The sequence below is a fragment of the Onychostoma macrolepis genome, chromosome 17 (assembly GCF_012432095.1).
Source record: "Onychostoma macrolepis isolate SWU-2019 chromosome 17, ASM1243209v1, whole genome shotgun sequence".
Taxonomy (NCBI): Eukaryota; Metazoa; Chordata; class Actinopteri; order Cypriniformes; family Cyprinidae; genus Onychostoma; species Onychostoma macrolepis.
The window spans coordinates 11729779-11745792 of NC_081171.1; the positions used below are offsets into that span (position 1 = coordinate 11729779).

The 16014-nt window shown below is 43.4% G+C and overlaps 1 protein-coding gene across 1 annotated transcript; it reads right to left on the reverse strand.

Annotated features, from left to right (window-relative positions):
* Window positions 1–3573: 3573 nt before the first annotated feature.
* Window positions 3574–5842, reverse strand: LOC131523399 (CUB and zona pellucida-like domain-containing protein 1). Its single transcript, XM_058749750.1, has 4 exons — window positions 5731–5842; window positions 5226–5605; window positions 4862–4979; window positions 3574–4481 (listed from the first exon to the last, which is right to left on the reverse strand). Exons 2-4 carry the CDS (start codon window positions 5603–5605, stop codon window positions 4464–4466), a joined length of 516 nt encoding a protein of 171 aa, XP_058605733.1. The 5' UTR covers window positions 5731–5842; the 3' UTR covers window positions 3574–4463.
* Between the last annotated feature and the right edge of the window lie 10172 nt (window positions 5843–16014).

A 16014-nucleotide genomic window follows, 5' to 3' on the forward strand; every position in this document is an offset into this window, starting at 1 on the left:
AGATTCAACTCTTGCGAGCTCCCACTGCGCCACCCACACCGGCCGTGCCCATTCCACCACCAGCGAGTGCTGCCCAATCGGAGCCCAGATTACCAGTACCGGAAGCGTACTCAGGTGAGCCCAGTTATTGTAGAGCCTTCATAACACGTTGCTCAATGCATTTTGCTCTTCAACCCAGAACTTTCATTACGGAACAATCCAAAGTGGCGTTCGTGTTAACCCTTCTGTCCGGGAAGGCGGCACTCTGGGGTACGGCGGTGTGGGAGAATCAAGATCCATGCTGCGCCTCGTTCCAGGCACTCGCCGCCGAACTCAGGAGAGTGTTTGATCGCGCCGTGGCCGGAAGAGAAGCTGCCCGACTATTGGCTGACCTTCGTCAGGAGATCGTTCAGTTTCTGACTTCTCCATTGAGTTTCGGACTCTGGCGGAGTGCCAGTGGAACGAGGAGGCGCAGTGGGATATGTTCCTGCATGGGCTGGCTGACCGCATCCAGAGAGAGATTTATGCGATGGACCTTCCCGTATCTCTAAACGGATTGATCGAGTTGGCTCTGAGAGTCGATGCCAGACTGAGTCGAGTCGAGCGGCGGGTATTACCCACTCGTGTTTCTGGAGAGACTGGTATCCAGCGATTCGGCGGAGCGGATGCGGTCAGCCCCTCCTACGATCCCGAACCCATGCAGGTAGGGCGAGCTCGGCTTTCCCGGGAGGAGAAGGAGGCGGAGATCCCAAGGACTATGTTTGTACTGTGGTGGGACTGGACACCGAGCATTTAATTGCCCAGTAAAGACAGAGCCCGATAGTAACGTTGAGGCTACTATCGGGCGGGATCTCCGCCGAGAAGACCTCACCTACATCAACTTTCCTCCCGGTAAGACTGAGATGGTCAACACTCAACCACGACTGCCGTGCACTGTTGGACTCCGGGGCTGAAGGTAATTTTATGGACAGAACATTTGCACACAAATTTAACATCCCCATCAAACCTCTCACCCAGAGATTTCAGTGCACGCACTCAATGGCCAGAATCTTCCCACCATCAACTCCACCACAGAGACTATCACCCTCATCACATCCGGCAACCACAGCGAGACTGTCATTTCTCATCATGGACTCCCCTTGCCCCTGTCGCCCTCGGTCACCCTGGCTCCTTCAGCACAACCCCTGTGTGGACTGGCAGAGTTGTGCTGTAGTTTCATGGAGCAATCGTTGTCATGAGTCGTGTCTTGTGTCTGCTTGTCAGTCTGTCTCTGTTCCTTTGTTTCAGGAGGAGACAGTGGATTTATCAAACGTGCCCGCAGAGTACCGGGACCTGAAGGAAGTGTTCAGTAAGTCTCGAGCTGCTTCTCTCCCTCCGCATCGTCCCTATGACTGTGCTATAGAGTTATTGCCAGGTAAGTCTCCGCCTAAGGGCAAGTTATATTCGCTCTCTGCTCCGGAGAGAGAGGCTATGGAGAAATACATTTCTGATTCTTTAGCAGCCGGGTTCATCCGCCCTTCCTCTTCTCCAGCGGGGGCGGGGTTCTTTTTTGTGGGGAAGAAGGATGGATCCCTGCGACCTTGTATTGATTACCGAGGGTTGAACAACATCACGGTAAAAAATACCTATCCTTTGCCGTTGATGTCTTCAGCTTTCGAGAGGTTGCAGGGAGCATCTATTTTCACAAAACTGGACTTACGTAATGCTTATCATTTGGTCCGCATCAGGAAGGGGGATGAGTGGAAGACCGCCTTCAATACCCCCAGGGGTCACTTTGAATATTCGGTAATGCCGTTTGGGATATCGAACTCCCCGGCGGTCTTCCAGGCACTCGTAAACGACGTGCTGCGAGATATGGTCGATCAGTTCATATATGTCTACCTGGATGACATATTGATTTTTTCTTCTCTCCAGGAACATGTGCAGCACGTCCGGCGAGTGCTTCAGAGGCTGTTAGAGAATGGGCTTTTTGTCAAGGCAGAGAAATGCGCTTTTCATGCACAGTCGGTTCCTTTTTTGGGATACATTGTGTCGTCTGAGGGTCTTCGCATGGATCCTGTCAAGGTTAAGGCTGTGGTGGAGTGGCCAAACCCAGATTCCCGTAAGGCCCTACAGAGGTTTCTGGGTTTCGCCAATTTCTACCGGCGTTTTATTCGCAACTTCAGCCAACTAGCCGCTCCTCTGACTGCCTTGACCTCCCCCAGAACTCTGTTCAGGTGGTCAGACGCAGCCGAGGCTGCGTTTGCCAAACTCAAGGGCCGTTTTGTTTCAGCCCCCATCCTGATCACCCCTGATCCTTCACGGCAGTTCGTGGTGGAGGTCGACGCGTCAGAGGTGGGGGTAGGCGCAGTGTTATCACAACGTTCTCCCACAGACGACAGAATGCATCCGTGCGCGTTTTTGTCCCATCGTTTATCTCCTGCTGAGCGTAATTATGACATTGGTAACCGAGAATTGTTGGCAGTCAAATTAGCATTGGAGGAATGGCGTCATTGGTTAGAAGGGTCGGGGGTACCTTTTATAGTCTGGACCGATCATAAGAACCTTGAATACATTAGAACTGCCAAAAGATTGAACTCCAGGCAGGCTCGGTGGGCACTTTTTTTCGGTCGTTTTGACTTTTCTCTCTCGTACCGCCCGGGTTCCAAAAACATCAAACCCGACTCTTTATCGCGTATTTTTGATCATTCCATACGCCCGTCTACTCCCGAGTGCATTTTACCCGAGACCCTATTTGTCTCCACACTCACATGGGAGCTCGAATCGAAGGTCAAGACGGCCTTAGAAGGGGTAACGCCTCCGACTCGGTGTCCACCTAACCGCTTATTTGTACCGGAGGGACTACGGTCAGACGTTATTCGATGGGGACATTGCTCCAATGTGGCTTGTCATCCGGGAGTCAGTCGTACCAAGTTTTTGGTCAAGCAACGATTCTGGTGGCCACTTATGGCTCGTGACGTTCACAGTTTTGTTTTGGCTTGTTCAGTTTGTGCCACTGGTAAGACTTCCAATCGACCTCCTGCTGGGTTACTTCAGCCGCTGCCAGTTCCTTCGAGACCCTGGTCCCATATCGCTCTAGATTTTGTTACCGCCCTCCCAGGGCAACACGGTAGTTTTAACCGTGGTGGACCGGTTCTCGAAGGCAGCTCATTTCATTCCCTTGCCCAAATTGCCCTCAGCCAAGGAGACAGCGCTGGCTGTCGTTAACCACGTCTTTCGGTTACATGGCCTCCCGATATACGTGGTTTCCGACAGAGGACCCCAGTTTATATCCAGATTTTGGAAAGAGTTTTGTAAATTACTGGGGGCGACTGTCAGTCTATCTTCTGGGTTTCACCCCCAGAGCAATGGCCAAACTGAGAGAGCCAACCAAGATCTGGAGAGAACGCTGCGATGTTTAGTCTCCAAGAATCCTTCCTCTTGGAGTCAACAACTCTCTATGGTGGAGTACGCCCACAACACGTTACCAGTGTCATCCACGGGCCTATCTCCGTTTGAGTGTAGTGTAGGGTACCAGCCACCAATTTTTCCCAGTCTGGAGTCGAGTCGCGGTCCCCTCCGCTCACGCATTTGTCCAGAGGTGTCACAGCACTTGGACTAGAGCCCGTGAGACTCTACTCCAGGTGGGGGCGCGCACCAAGGCCAAAGCCGATCGCCACCGGTCTAGGCCTCCCGTATACGTCGTCGGCTCCAAAGTGTGGCTTTCAACTAAGAACATTCCTCTCCGGTCCGTCTCGAATAAACTTGCTCCCAAATTCATTGGCCCGTTCACTGTCACCAAGATTGTTAGTCCGGTGGCAGTCCGCCTTAACCTCCCTCCTGCGTACAGGAGAATTTATCCCGTGTTCCATGTCTCCAAAATTAAGCCCGTGTTTTACTCTCGTATTAATCCGCCAGCTCCGGTTCCCCCACCGCCGCGTCTCGTAGATGGGGAACCATCCTATTCGGTCAACCGTATTCTGGACTCAAGACGGAGGGGACGTGGAGTTCAGTACTTGGTGGACTGGGAAGGTTACGGTCCGGAGGAGAGAAGTTGGGTACCTGCGAGAAACATCCAGGATCACTCCCTTATCGATGATTACAATCGACAGGTAAGGGAGTCTGGGAACGCCAGGAGGCGTTCCTAGGAGAGGGGGTACTGTCACGGTTCATGAATTCACTGTTTCCTTCGGGTCTCGTGGCTCTGTTGTTTACATGTCTGTGAGTGTGTGTGTAGGGCGTGACCGAGGTGTCATCACTAATTAGCGCTCAGCTGATCACACTCACTGACACCAGCTGCAGCTCATTCACACTCCCATAAATACTCACTGTTTTGTCCTTTCCTTTGTCAGAGCGTTGTTTGGTGTTTGTTGTGAGTGTCTCCGGTTCCCTGTGATGTCCCATACAAGTTTGTTCCTGTCTTCGAGTTCCTGATCGTCTTGTCGTCTCTTTGTATGGATTTACGTCACCTCACTGGATCTTCACCGAGCACTTCACCGAGCCCTTCACGACCATCGAAGTCCCTGTGTCGCCCGTGTCGTGTCATCATCAACATCAACATCATCACCTTCATCATCATCATCATCCTCGTCTACCGGCTTTGTGACTGTATCTGACTATATATATATTAAATTCTGAGTTTTCACTTGCATCTCTGCTTCCTCATATTATTATCATGACAATGTGGCACAACAGACCAGGACATCATAGGTGTACAAAGTCTGCACTGTAATTCCCTGTACAGTGCTTCATGTATGGTTCGGCTCGATGTCTCTTTCGCTGTCAATGATTTCACAAGTTTGTGTGCCCATATAATCTTAGCATTAGTGGTAAACTCTTGCGATGGAAGCGGGCAACCTTGGTGGCAGCGAGAGTTGTAATTGTTATCGGGGCAGATGATCACCTTAAACTGCAGGTACACATAGGCGTGAGTCCAGAGGAACTTGAAAGCCTGGAAACTGAACTGAGCATAGTAGTGTTCACCACTGGTGTAGGAATAATATGTGTTGTCTCTGGGACATCTACAAATGACAGAAGAAGAGAAATACAATTTGGATACAGTCTGAACAACAATCAAACTCAGACACTGAGTTTGTTTCGCTATTAGTTCAAATGAGTAAAAGAACATATTTAGACAGGGAGCGACAGAAGTCCTACTAATACTATCTACTCATCCCAAATGATTCTACTGTCACATTGCCTCATTCATTCATTCACATGTGATATGATGTTGAAGGAAGTCACATTTAAGAAATAAAAGGTCTTACCCATTACACAGCAGGTCATAGAAGCGATTTTTGAAGTCATTGGGATTTGGAGACGCTACACAAGTGTCCAGGAAGAGATCCAGACTGTTGTCAGGCCTGTTTAGTTCAACCTGAACATACAGAAGCTGATTCAGGTCCACCTCATATGGAGAGCCATAAATTTGTTGGTTGAAATTCCAATGCTGGCATTGAAGCATCCGTTCCTGGATGCTGGCATTGTTGTTCTCCCTGGCCTTGTAAAATATCTGCACCATGGTGTCCGGCTTCATTCGGCAGCCCATGCGTAGCAGGAACGGTGGCTGACCTGATTGAGTGAGTTCACCTGATTGAGACTGAGAGGCCCGCACATTGTTGGTGTAGGACACATAACCATTCATCATCTAGAAAAGAGAAAGAGTGGGTGATGTTGTGTTGTGTCATGATGTTGATGTTGGCAAAAGAAGAGATGCCGCCCCTAAAATCATCACTGGAGCCATGCTGTATCTGGCACACGTGTAGGTCTTACTTCTTTGGTGGTCCCACATGCGTCAAGTGGGATGCTGAACACAATCTCAGTACTGCTAATGCTGGGTCTGCAAAGATGATCATCCACATAAAGGTCATTTGCACTCAACTCGAGTTAGTTCAGGTAAGACCTTTGAATGACAATGACCATGCTGTCTGAGGAACAATCCACACGACCTGCAGAGCAGAGAATTTAATCCCCTCAATGTAATTTTGTGCATTTAAAGTATTTATTTAAATTTAGAAAACAAAGATGTTGAATGTTTTAATAATTGCAGCTGTCTGAAAGTGATTAAATGATTTCACAAGGAATTACCTTGATCTGCAGTCAGAGAGCTTGTGAAAAAGGCCTTGAAACCATGGCTGACACCAGAGTAATCACTCATGAAGACAACAGTCAAGTATTGTGAAGAAGAGTGAAACACCTGGTGTGTGGTGTCATTGAAGCAGACTTTTCCCAGCTGTGGATGACCAGTGGAAGAGCCGTCTTATGCTGTGATGTAGTCACAGTTACAGCAATGCGCCAATCTGTAAGAACCATAAATAGACCTTTTAAGACATTTTAACCTAACTGGTTCCACCCACAGGTCATTAGTGGTACTGCACCACAAAACTCATCTTAAAACGTTTTATTTTCGTCTTGCTTTTAACCGATTGTTATTCTGTATTTTTGTGTATTATTTTGGATTTGTTGCGTTTGCTTGTTTTGTAAAGCGCTTTGAGAAAGTACTCTTTTAAAGGCGCTATACTAAATAAAATTTATTATTATTATTATTGTTCCACTATTATAATAGTTCCACCATAATTTAATCACAGCTGATCTCTCACTTACTGTCCATCATCAAATGTCAGGAAGACCCTCTGTTCTTGTTGAGCAGAGAGATACCACACACCGTAGGTATTAGGCCCTTTCGCACCGCAGGAACCTTTTAATAGTACCCAAACTAATTGTGGAACTACCCACTTTTTGGCGTGTTCGCACCGCGGGAACTAGGAACTGTTTTTGTTCCCGGAACTCCCTTTGGAGGAACTAATTGACCTTATGCACAGTTACTTCCTGGTTGTAGATAAGCCAGCTCAGTCATTTCCGGTCAAGTGTACTGTGCTGTAAGAAGAGCGTCCTTTACTCGCTCGGTTTCTCTACATAATCCATTCACATTTAGGAGAAAAGTTTTGTTTGTCTAAGATGACCAAACGTCCACATATTTCATTTCAGGAATGACAAAATGCGAATGTTAAACTTACGCGAGGGAATCCGTTAAATCATGCCGCGAGTCATTGCTATGATTGACAGCGGCAACGGAATGAATCACCTGATGAGCCGATGTCAAAATAAAGCTGTGCATTAAGTGATTCAGACTAAATTCAGACTAACAAATCTACAGGTCTGTGTTGGATAAAACATAAACGATGTAGCCTAGTTTTTTAAATTAAATCTAAACATTTCAAAATACTGAATGCATTATTTATTTGTTATACCAACTTATTTAATTTGTATTTGACTATATAGGTATTTAAATAATTCAGCATATAGGCTGTGACTTTGTGACTTCCTGCACTTGCTGTAGCCTACTTTATACTTCAGTGTGACAAAGTACTAAATTTGTTATAATATTTATTTTATAATAAATCAAAACACGTGAAAAACTAAGTTGAAATGGCAGCTGCAGCCAATGAGTGATCCTATACTGCCATCTCTTGGTTATAAGGGTAATTTCATTTTCATCTTAAAAAGTCTATTTTTTGCCGAGACACGTTGTTGTTTTCATGAATGAAAACTGAACCTTTAATAATGGGAATTTTACCACACAGAGTTGAGAAACAATAAATGGCTTAAAGTTTTATAAGATTTTAAAAATGTGTTCATGGCTTTGAAGGTAAGATATTGATTAATCGAGAATACCATTATGTCGTTTAAGAGATTAACCTAACTGCCTAAACAGTTATGATGGTGTTTATTTGTAAGCATTTAAATGCACAGTTATACTGACGTGGGTACTTTCCTGGACTCTGCATATAAAATTATATGTTCTTTAATAACATTAGCCACAGCCATATCACCCTGCAGCCCAAGACCGGTTGCCCATGGAAGCTAAGCAGGGCTGAGCCTGGTCAGTACCTGGGTGGGAGACCTCCTGGGAAAACTAGGTTGCTGTTGGAAGAGGTGTTAGTGAGGCCAGCAGGGGGTGCTCACCCTGCAGTCTGTGTGGGTCCTAACGCCCCAGTATAGTGACGGGGACACTATACCGTAAAAAAGCACCGTCTTGCGGATGAGACGTCAAACCGAGGTACTGACTCTCTGTGGTCATTAAAAATCCCATGACACTCATCGTAAAGAGTAGGGGTGTAACCCCGGTGTCCTGGCCAAATTCCCTCCACTGGCCCTTGTCTATCATGGCTTCCCAATAATCACCATCCACTTGATTGGCTCTATGACTCTCTCTCCTCTCCACCTGTAGCTGGTGTGTGGTGAGCGCACTGGCGCCGTTGTCCAGTGGCTGCCGTCGCATCATCCAAGTGGATGCTGCACACTGGTGGTGGTTGAGGAGAGACCCCCCACATGATTGTAAAGCACTTTGGGTGTATTGCAATACACATTAAAGCGCTATATAAATGCCTCATTCATTCATTCAACATGAAACTGTATGTTAATTCCACAATCATTATTTACAATGTTGCAATTATTTTGTTTCTCAGTTTCTGATAAGAATGAGGCAGGAGATGTTTCTGTGAGTCTCTACCTATATATAACTGTTAGCACATATAAAATGAGCTTCACCGGAAGATTACGAGCTGGCTTATCTTTATCCGGAAGTTCTAAATAGCTCTCTGTGCATATGGTCAATTAGCTCCTACTTCAGAGTAGGGTCTAAAACAGTTCCATGGGAACTATCGTGACGTAAGTGTACGCTGATTGGCTAAACGCGTACGAAAATGCTCTCACCCGCCATGATTTAAAACGCCGTGTAAACACATACTGTGTAAACATCGCATCAACTTATATTTCGCAGGAATGTAGAACAGCGATAGATGGACGGACGCTGAAGTGTCAATCGCTTGACATAGACATTCCATATCCATTATTGTGAACCCCGCAAGACACAACAACAACACAGCTCCGATACAGTGTCCTCCATCCTCCTGTTGTTAACGTTGTTCTTCTTTGTTTTCGTTGTTGAACGCTGTGCACAAATGACATCGCTGTTGACCGGCTTACGTCACTTCTTAGTACCCACTGTCGTTGCGAATGCAACTCTTTAAATGTTACTGGGAAATAGTTAGCGCAAAATCGTCCCAGTACTTTAGTACTGTACTTTTAGTTCTGGAACTAAAGCGGTGCGAAAGGGGCTATTGTCATGGTAATAGTTGGGGTAGTTTGGACTGGGAAATAACCCAGAACCATACAGGTGTCCACCACACTCAGGGTGAGGAACTGGAGATCACAGTGCACCAAAATGTAAGAGATAGGAATAGTGTCCAGCCATGTGGGAAAAGTAGAGAAAAAGGCAAGGCAAGTTTATTTATATAGCACGTTCCATACACAGTGTTAATTCAAAGTGCTTTACATAAAATGAAGTAAAATAGTCATTAGAAAAAGAATAATTACGACAATAAAAACAAGGAATTAAAATAATAATAATCATAACAATAAAAACAAGAAAATTTAAAAACAAACATTCTCAAGATTTGTTCAAACTCTTCTGCTCTAAGTGAAAAAACCTTCCAAAACACCTAACTATTCCACTACTTCACCCCCTACTTACTTTGACCATCATAAACCAAACAAATAGAACTCAGAGGTCCTACTTTCAACTGATTAACCAACACACTTGTCTTTCTTTGCCCACATTCTCTTTACCATCATAGCACTTGTTTAAACTTTTAAAATGATATAAAATTGATTTAAAATGAATTTAAAACAGTTAAGAATAGAAAATGATTATACATAAAATACAGTTCAATCAGTTCGGACATAGCACAGTGAAGTCCTCTCTTCGACGAACCTCTAAATCAAGATAAACACAACAACCCAGAAAGCACAGGACCAAAAAAGAGCAGCAATAACATCTTACAATGACAATACCAGACAATGAACAAATGAACTCAGGGCCTAAATACACAGGGAACAATGAAGAGGTGCAGGTGAACATAGTCTGTAACCATACAAACAAGTGCCAGGAAAATGGGAACAGAGGAAAATAGGTCAAACTAAACACAGGAACTAGAAACACACTATTGTCACATGTACAGTGTCGAAGATAAACGCATGAAGAAGAAGGCAAATATTATTTTAATAAATCCACAAGAAGGGTAAAGCCACAGATAGGTAGGCAGGTGACACATAATCCACAGTAGACATATATAATACCGGACAAAACAGAGATCGGACTACGACTTAAATACACTGGCAAATTAATATAATTGACAAGACACAACTGAACACAATGAAACAATCAAGGGGAGACAGACACTAGTCAGGGAACACATGGGAAAACAAACTCTTAAAGAGGTCATATGATGCGATTTCAAGTTTTCCTTTCTCTTTGGAGTGTTACAAGCTGTTCATGCATAGATAAGATCCCTGAAGTTGCAAAGACTAAAGTCTCAAACCCAAAGAGATATTCTTATCAAAGTTAAGACTCTGCCACGCCCCCCTAAAACGGCTCATTCAAACAAGCCCCCACATGTCTACGTCATGATATGGAAATATTTGCATAGTGCAGCCCAAATGGTCACGCAAAGAAAGAAGGCGTGGTTTCAGTAACCGCAGTAGTGTTGATGCAGCCATGTCAGGGAGACACTGTGTGTTTCTATGCGAAAGCAAAAGCACTTTATTTGGTCTTCCGAAAGTAGATGCATTTGGGAATCATTAAGATTACTTACAACAGAACAGCACAACCCAGATGTTATCACAACGCATTTGGACGACCGTTTAGTGAATCTAGGAGAGGAGGTAATTCTGACTTTGCTATGACAATCTGGCGCTTCTGAATCAGAGGCTTTAAGTACGTTTTGTTATTAGTTTTAAGTTTTAAGTATTTGCTATTGACTGTTCAAATGCGGAGTTTTGCGCGTCATACGTGTGTGCGCGTGTGCGAGAGAGAGAGAGAGAGAGAGAGAGGGACGGTCAAACAACAGCGGCTTGTGTGCAAACCCTATGGTGCAAATACATACAAGCTTCATCACTGTGTCTGTCACGCGACTTTGTTCCCCTCCCGGGTTTGAACTGATGGTAAAACTAAGGACATTATTAACTGTCTTTACATTTATTTTGAAAGCTAAAGCTGGCGATTATGGAAAGGGGCGTTACATTTCCGACTGCTTGCGGTGTTTGACCAATCACAATGCACTGTGTCAGCTGGCCAATCAGAGCAGAGTGTGCTTGTCGGAAGGAGGGACTTTGTAGAAAATGTCGCGTTTGAGAAAGGCGGGGCATAGAGGACTTACAATAATGTACAACATTTGAAAAATAATGTATTTTTTGAATATTAAATCATGTCAACATATTCTGTTACACCAAATAGCTACACAAAATAATGATCTTTAAAAAAATGCATCATATGACCCCTTTAAGTCCATGAGGTGTGACATATCGCATATAAATGAAGCCTATCTTCTGGCATCAAAACCCCAAGACTTTGAGAATGATTCCTCACAGCACCGGCAAAAGCCACCACAATGGAGACCATTGAGACAATGGATCCTCTAGCCACGACGCCGGGAGACTGGCAGACCTGCAGTGATCCCAGCGCACAGATGATGGGCTGACAGGAAGCAGCGGCAAAGGGGCAGAAGAAAGCAAGGCTGAGGCGGCAGTGATGATAGGAGGAGGCAGGAAAGGGAGGGAGGGTGGGTGGGAGTTCAGAACAGTCCAAAGGTTCTGGGACGGTGTGTGCTGCACACACACACACACACACGCCAAATATCATCTCCCATCACTGGGAGCACAGCGGATAGAGGAACGACCTCCATGGTTGTGGTAGGACAGACAGACAGTTCAAAATGGGCAGACAGTTCATAAACAGCCTCCTTAGCTGTAACAGGACAGGAAGAGTACTTAGATGAAGGTCCACCTTGGTTCAAATCACATTCCGGGGTCTAATACCTTGTGCCCCTTAGGCCTGTGCATTAATCCATCCCTGACTAAAACTAAACCAAAATAGAACATACATGTGACAAATGTACACATACTTTCAGTTTTTACCATTACCTTACAACAAAACATTTACAGTTTTACAAATATGAAGTTCATTTATGAAACAAAAGAAGAGGAGAGCATTTTAGAATAAGTAGAGGACATAAGGGCTAAATTTCAAAATATATTTCTAATTATAAAAAAACAAAAATGTGTTTTGAAAAGAGAAGCACTGCCACAGCACTATTTGAGCCGAATGTATGAAATACCATCATTACATTAAAATACTGCATCCAGCTGTGTCGTTTCCACAATTAGCCTATAGTTTCAGGATCTAGGATCTTTATTTGTCACAAAGATATCCTCTTCTAATTAATACTGAGGCCACGTAAGGGCCAGGGTGACAGTGGGCTGCACAATAAAAGTATAAATGTATAAGTTCAAAAGTGTAACCCTAACCTAAATGTATCTTCAAGTTTGATGTTATAACCCTAATTGTTATTGTTCATTCAAACACTCTGGCACTGATGTCCATGATATATAAATGTAAAAGTTCTTAAGTTCTTAGAAATGCACTCACTGTATTTATGTACTGTAGATGTCCCATGGTTTTTAACCTTTGATATGGGTTATCTTATCTTTTATTTTGTTTTTCTTTTAAAGGTGACATGAAAATCTGTCTTTTTCCGTGTTTAAATGCTGTAATCGGGTCCCAGCATCTACCAACCCAGGAAAAGTAAAAAAGATTAACCCAGTAAAAAAATTTTTTCAAACGTTTCTCTTCAAGCTTGTGAAAAAATGAGCGCATCAGATTTCGCTCCCCCTGTGACATAGAAAGGGGATCTTATTGTAATAGTGCCATGTTTCCACAGCACGTTTCCACCCACAGTGCCACACTTTTGGTGCGCGTGCTTCAGATGTGTGCGCTCAGAAAAGTTTAAACTAATTTTTAAAGCACATGATTTCAGTGCAATAGACATCACAATCAAAACCAAACAGATGTTTTTTAGCAGAGTACCTGAGGTATGAGCTGTAAAGGGACAGCCTGTAAGGGAAACAGATCAATTTAGCTCAAAGGGAATCATTTAAGATTTGCTAATTTGTTCCCTCGTGTCCACAATTTATAAATCGAGGGAACGAAATAGTAAATCGTGCACATGATTTAGCCTACAATTTTTTTCCTGCATGTCATGTGCGGGGCTCCGTACAAATAAACTAATCTAACACATGAACACACGCATTCACACATTCATACAAGTTGCAGAAAGAGAGAAAGTGAGGAAAGGATGAGTTTGAGAGAATGAAAATGTGAAATCCCAAGTTTATAGCAATATGTGCTATTGCATAGACCTGAACAACCATCAATCACTTAATTAACCCTCTCATTGAGTTTCTCAATGAGGCTAAAATTTATACTAAATGCACCAGTTCATCCTGGAAGTTTGTACTTGTGTTGCCTTTGTGTTAAGGGATTCCCTTCTGTTGTGGTCTTTGCAGAAAGTTGCTGATTGGCTGGAAGTTCAGTAGTCCTTGAAGTGATGTCTTGGGAAGCCAATGGTTGGGCGTTGGCTGACAGATGGTTTGAGAGTCAGTTGCTGGTTGAAGTTTGAAGTGGGTGCAGTCGGAGCTGGACTTGGCGGCAAACTTAACTTAATGAAACTCTCAAGGAAAGAAAAGAAACTAAAATAAAAGAAAGAAAGATGTAACGAGACTAGGTGGTTTTTCTTCTCATCGTGGTGTTAAGTAGCAGCTGGCATGTAGGCCAGAGCACGCTGGAACGGCGCTCGAAGAATTCACGGGCAAACAGCAGTGGCAAAAAGCATGGCTAACAGAAGAGAGAGATTTGATGGTCTCCTGAGTTTTTAAACTCGGCTTTTGGACACATCCCAACTGGTGTGTTGACCAATTAGATATTATCTTAGCTCGTGGTGTTTCTCCTCCCCATCCATAAATCTTTGATGTTATCTTATCAGTCACATGTCCGAACTTTACACGCTCTTGCAAAGTATACTTTTGGATGTGATTTCTATAACCAGAATATAGGGGTGGCACGGTACATGTATTCGTACCGAACTGTCGCGGTACGGACATCTCGGTTCGGTGCATGAAGCCTTACAACGAATACAGGCAATTCACCCCCAATCCAGAAGGGGGCGCCCGCAGTAATACAACGCTGTTTGATAACCGCCAGCGCCAGCAGAAGAACAGCGAATTTCATGAGTTGCGCACTTGAAAACAAATCCCCCTAGACAGTGACCATGTGCTGATTCTGAACGCGTCTCTCACATAGACTGACAAAGTAGTATACTTTAAAGGCTTGCGCACTCAACTGTTTGCGAAATGGAGCTTTGTGCTCGTGTATCCTTCCTCTCTCATTCGGCACAAATCCAAATATTCCATAATATTTCCATATTTGCGATGTCACGTATCTGAATGCTAAACTATTATTTATTAAATAAATTTATTTGTACTTCAGTCGCGTTCCAATGGTGAGGCGGGTGCGCTGATGTTTGGCTCACTGTATTTTATTTTGATAAAGTACCAACTGCGCTGTCAAGTTAGCAATGCTGGAACTGATGTGTTTTGTGTGTGTGTGTGTGCTCCGGCGCGATCACTTCAACTGTTTCCTTATACCAGCAGAATCAACTTTAAACACTTATTGTCTTATTAATAATCACTGTATGAAGGTCTGCTTTTATTTGTGCACACTCACAATGAAAACAAAACAGATTTTATATATATATAACATGTAACAATATTTAGTATTTTCACATCTTGATGGAAAAAATTGTAATTTGCACTACTGTCTGTTCAAAATAAATGAAAAGAAACTGATATAGTTGTACCGAAATCTTAACGAAGAGTGACCCCCAAACCGAGGTACGTACCGAACCGTGACATCTGTGTACTGTGCCACCTCTACCAGAATATGATACGTTTGACAAATAATTAATTGAAAGAAGCGTTTCAAGCATGATTTTTCAAACTCGTACATACCAAACATGAATATGAAGCCTTAAGCTATTCAATAGTTGTTAAAAAGACATACACAATAAGTGATTAAAACATGATAGTCACATGTGTGGGTTATATACATAATATGGAGTTATGCATAGAAATCATTAGTTGCTCATAAGTCTTTTAAGATGATTTTTGGTGCATATGGAAAAGGCAGTTTCTGTGCCATTCCGTGGATGTGAGAATGTGTTCTGTGAACAAAGGAATTTCAGTCTGGTCTGTGTCAGTCAGTCTGGTCAACGAAGTCTCTACTAATGATTTCCCTCATCTGATCGCCATGATGTGCTGTGTCTTTGACCATTAATCTTAGTTACTTGCCCCAAATTTGACAAACTTCTTCCTGAGTTGCAATTGTCAATAAGTGTTCTTTTGTTTGAATGTTGCCAATTGTTCACTGGAAGAGGCTTGGTTAGGCTTGCTCCAGACTCATGGCGCCAGGGTACCGTGGACAGATTTATGACGTTGTCCTGTTATCCGGGGCCTCTCTGTGGAATTTGGCTCTTTGGGTTGTTCAACACCAATCTGATCGAGACTTAATTTGTCTGATTGTTCTCTGATATCCTACAAGCCCTACTCTAGAAAAGAGGACGGCGATCAGCAGCTCATTTGCATTTAAAAATAGGCTTCCACTCAAAATAGGCATTTTCAAAATTATATAATAAATGATCTGTGGGGAATTTTGAAATGAAACTTCACAGGCATATTCTGTGGACACCTGAGACTTGTATTACATATTGTAAAAAGGGGCATAAATATCTAAATATCATAAAATCTTGTTCTTATATTAGGACAGTTGTATCTCCTGGACTTTATTTTATTTTATTTTTTTAAACTGAATTTTGGTCACACTTTAGTTTGGGGACCAATTCTCACTATTAACTAACCGTTAACTATGACTTTTGCATAAATGCAGTCCTAATCTGTTGCTTATTAATAGTTAGTAAGGTACAGTAATTGTTAGGTTTAGGTATGGGATAGGATTAAGGGATCTAAAATACGGTCATGTAGGCATTAATATGTGCTTTGTAAGTACTAATTAACCATCAATGCTAGTAATATGCATGCTAACAAGCAACTAGTTAATAGTATGAATTGGTCCCTAAAATAAAATGTTACCTTTGTTCCCTCCAA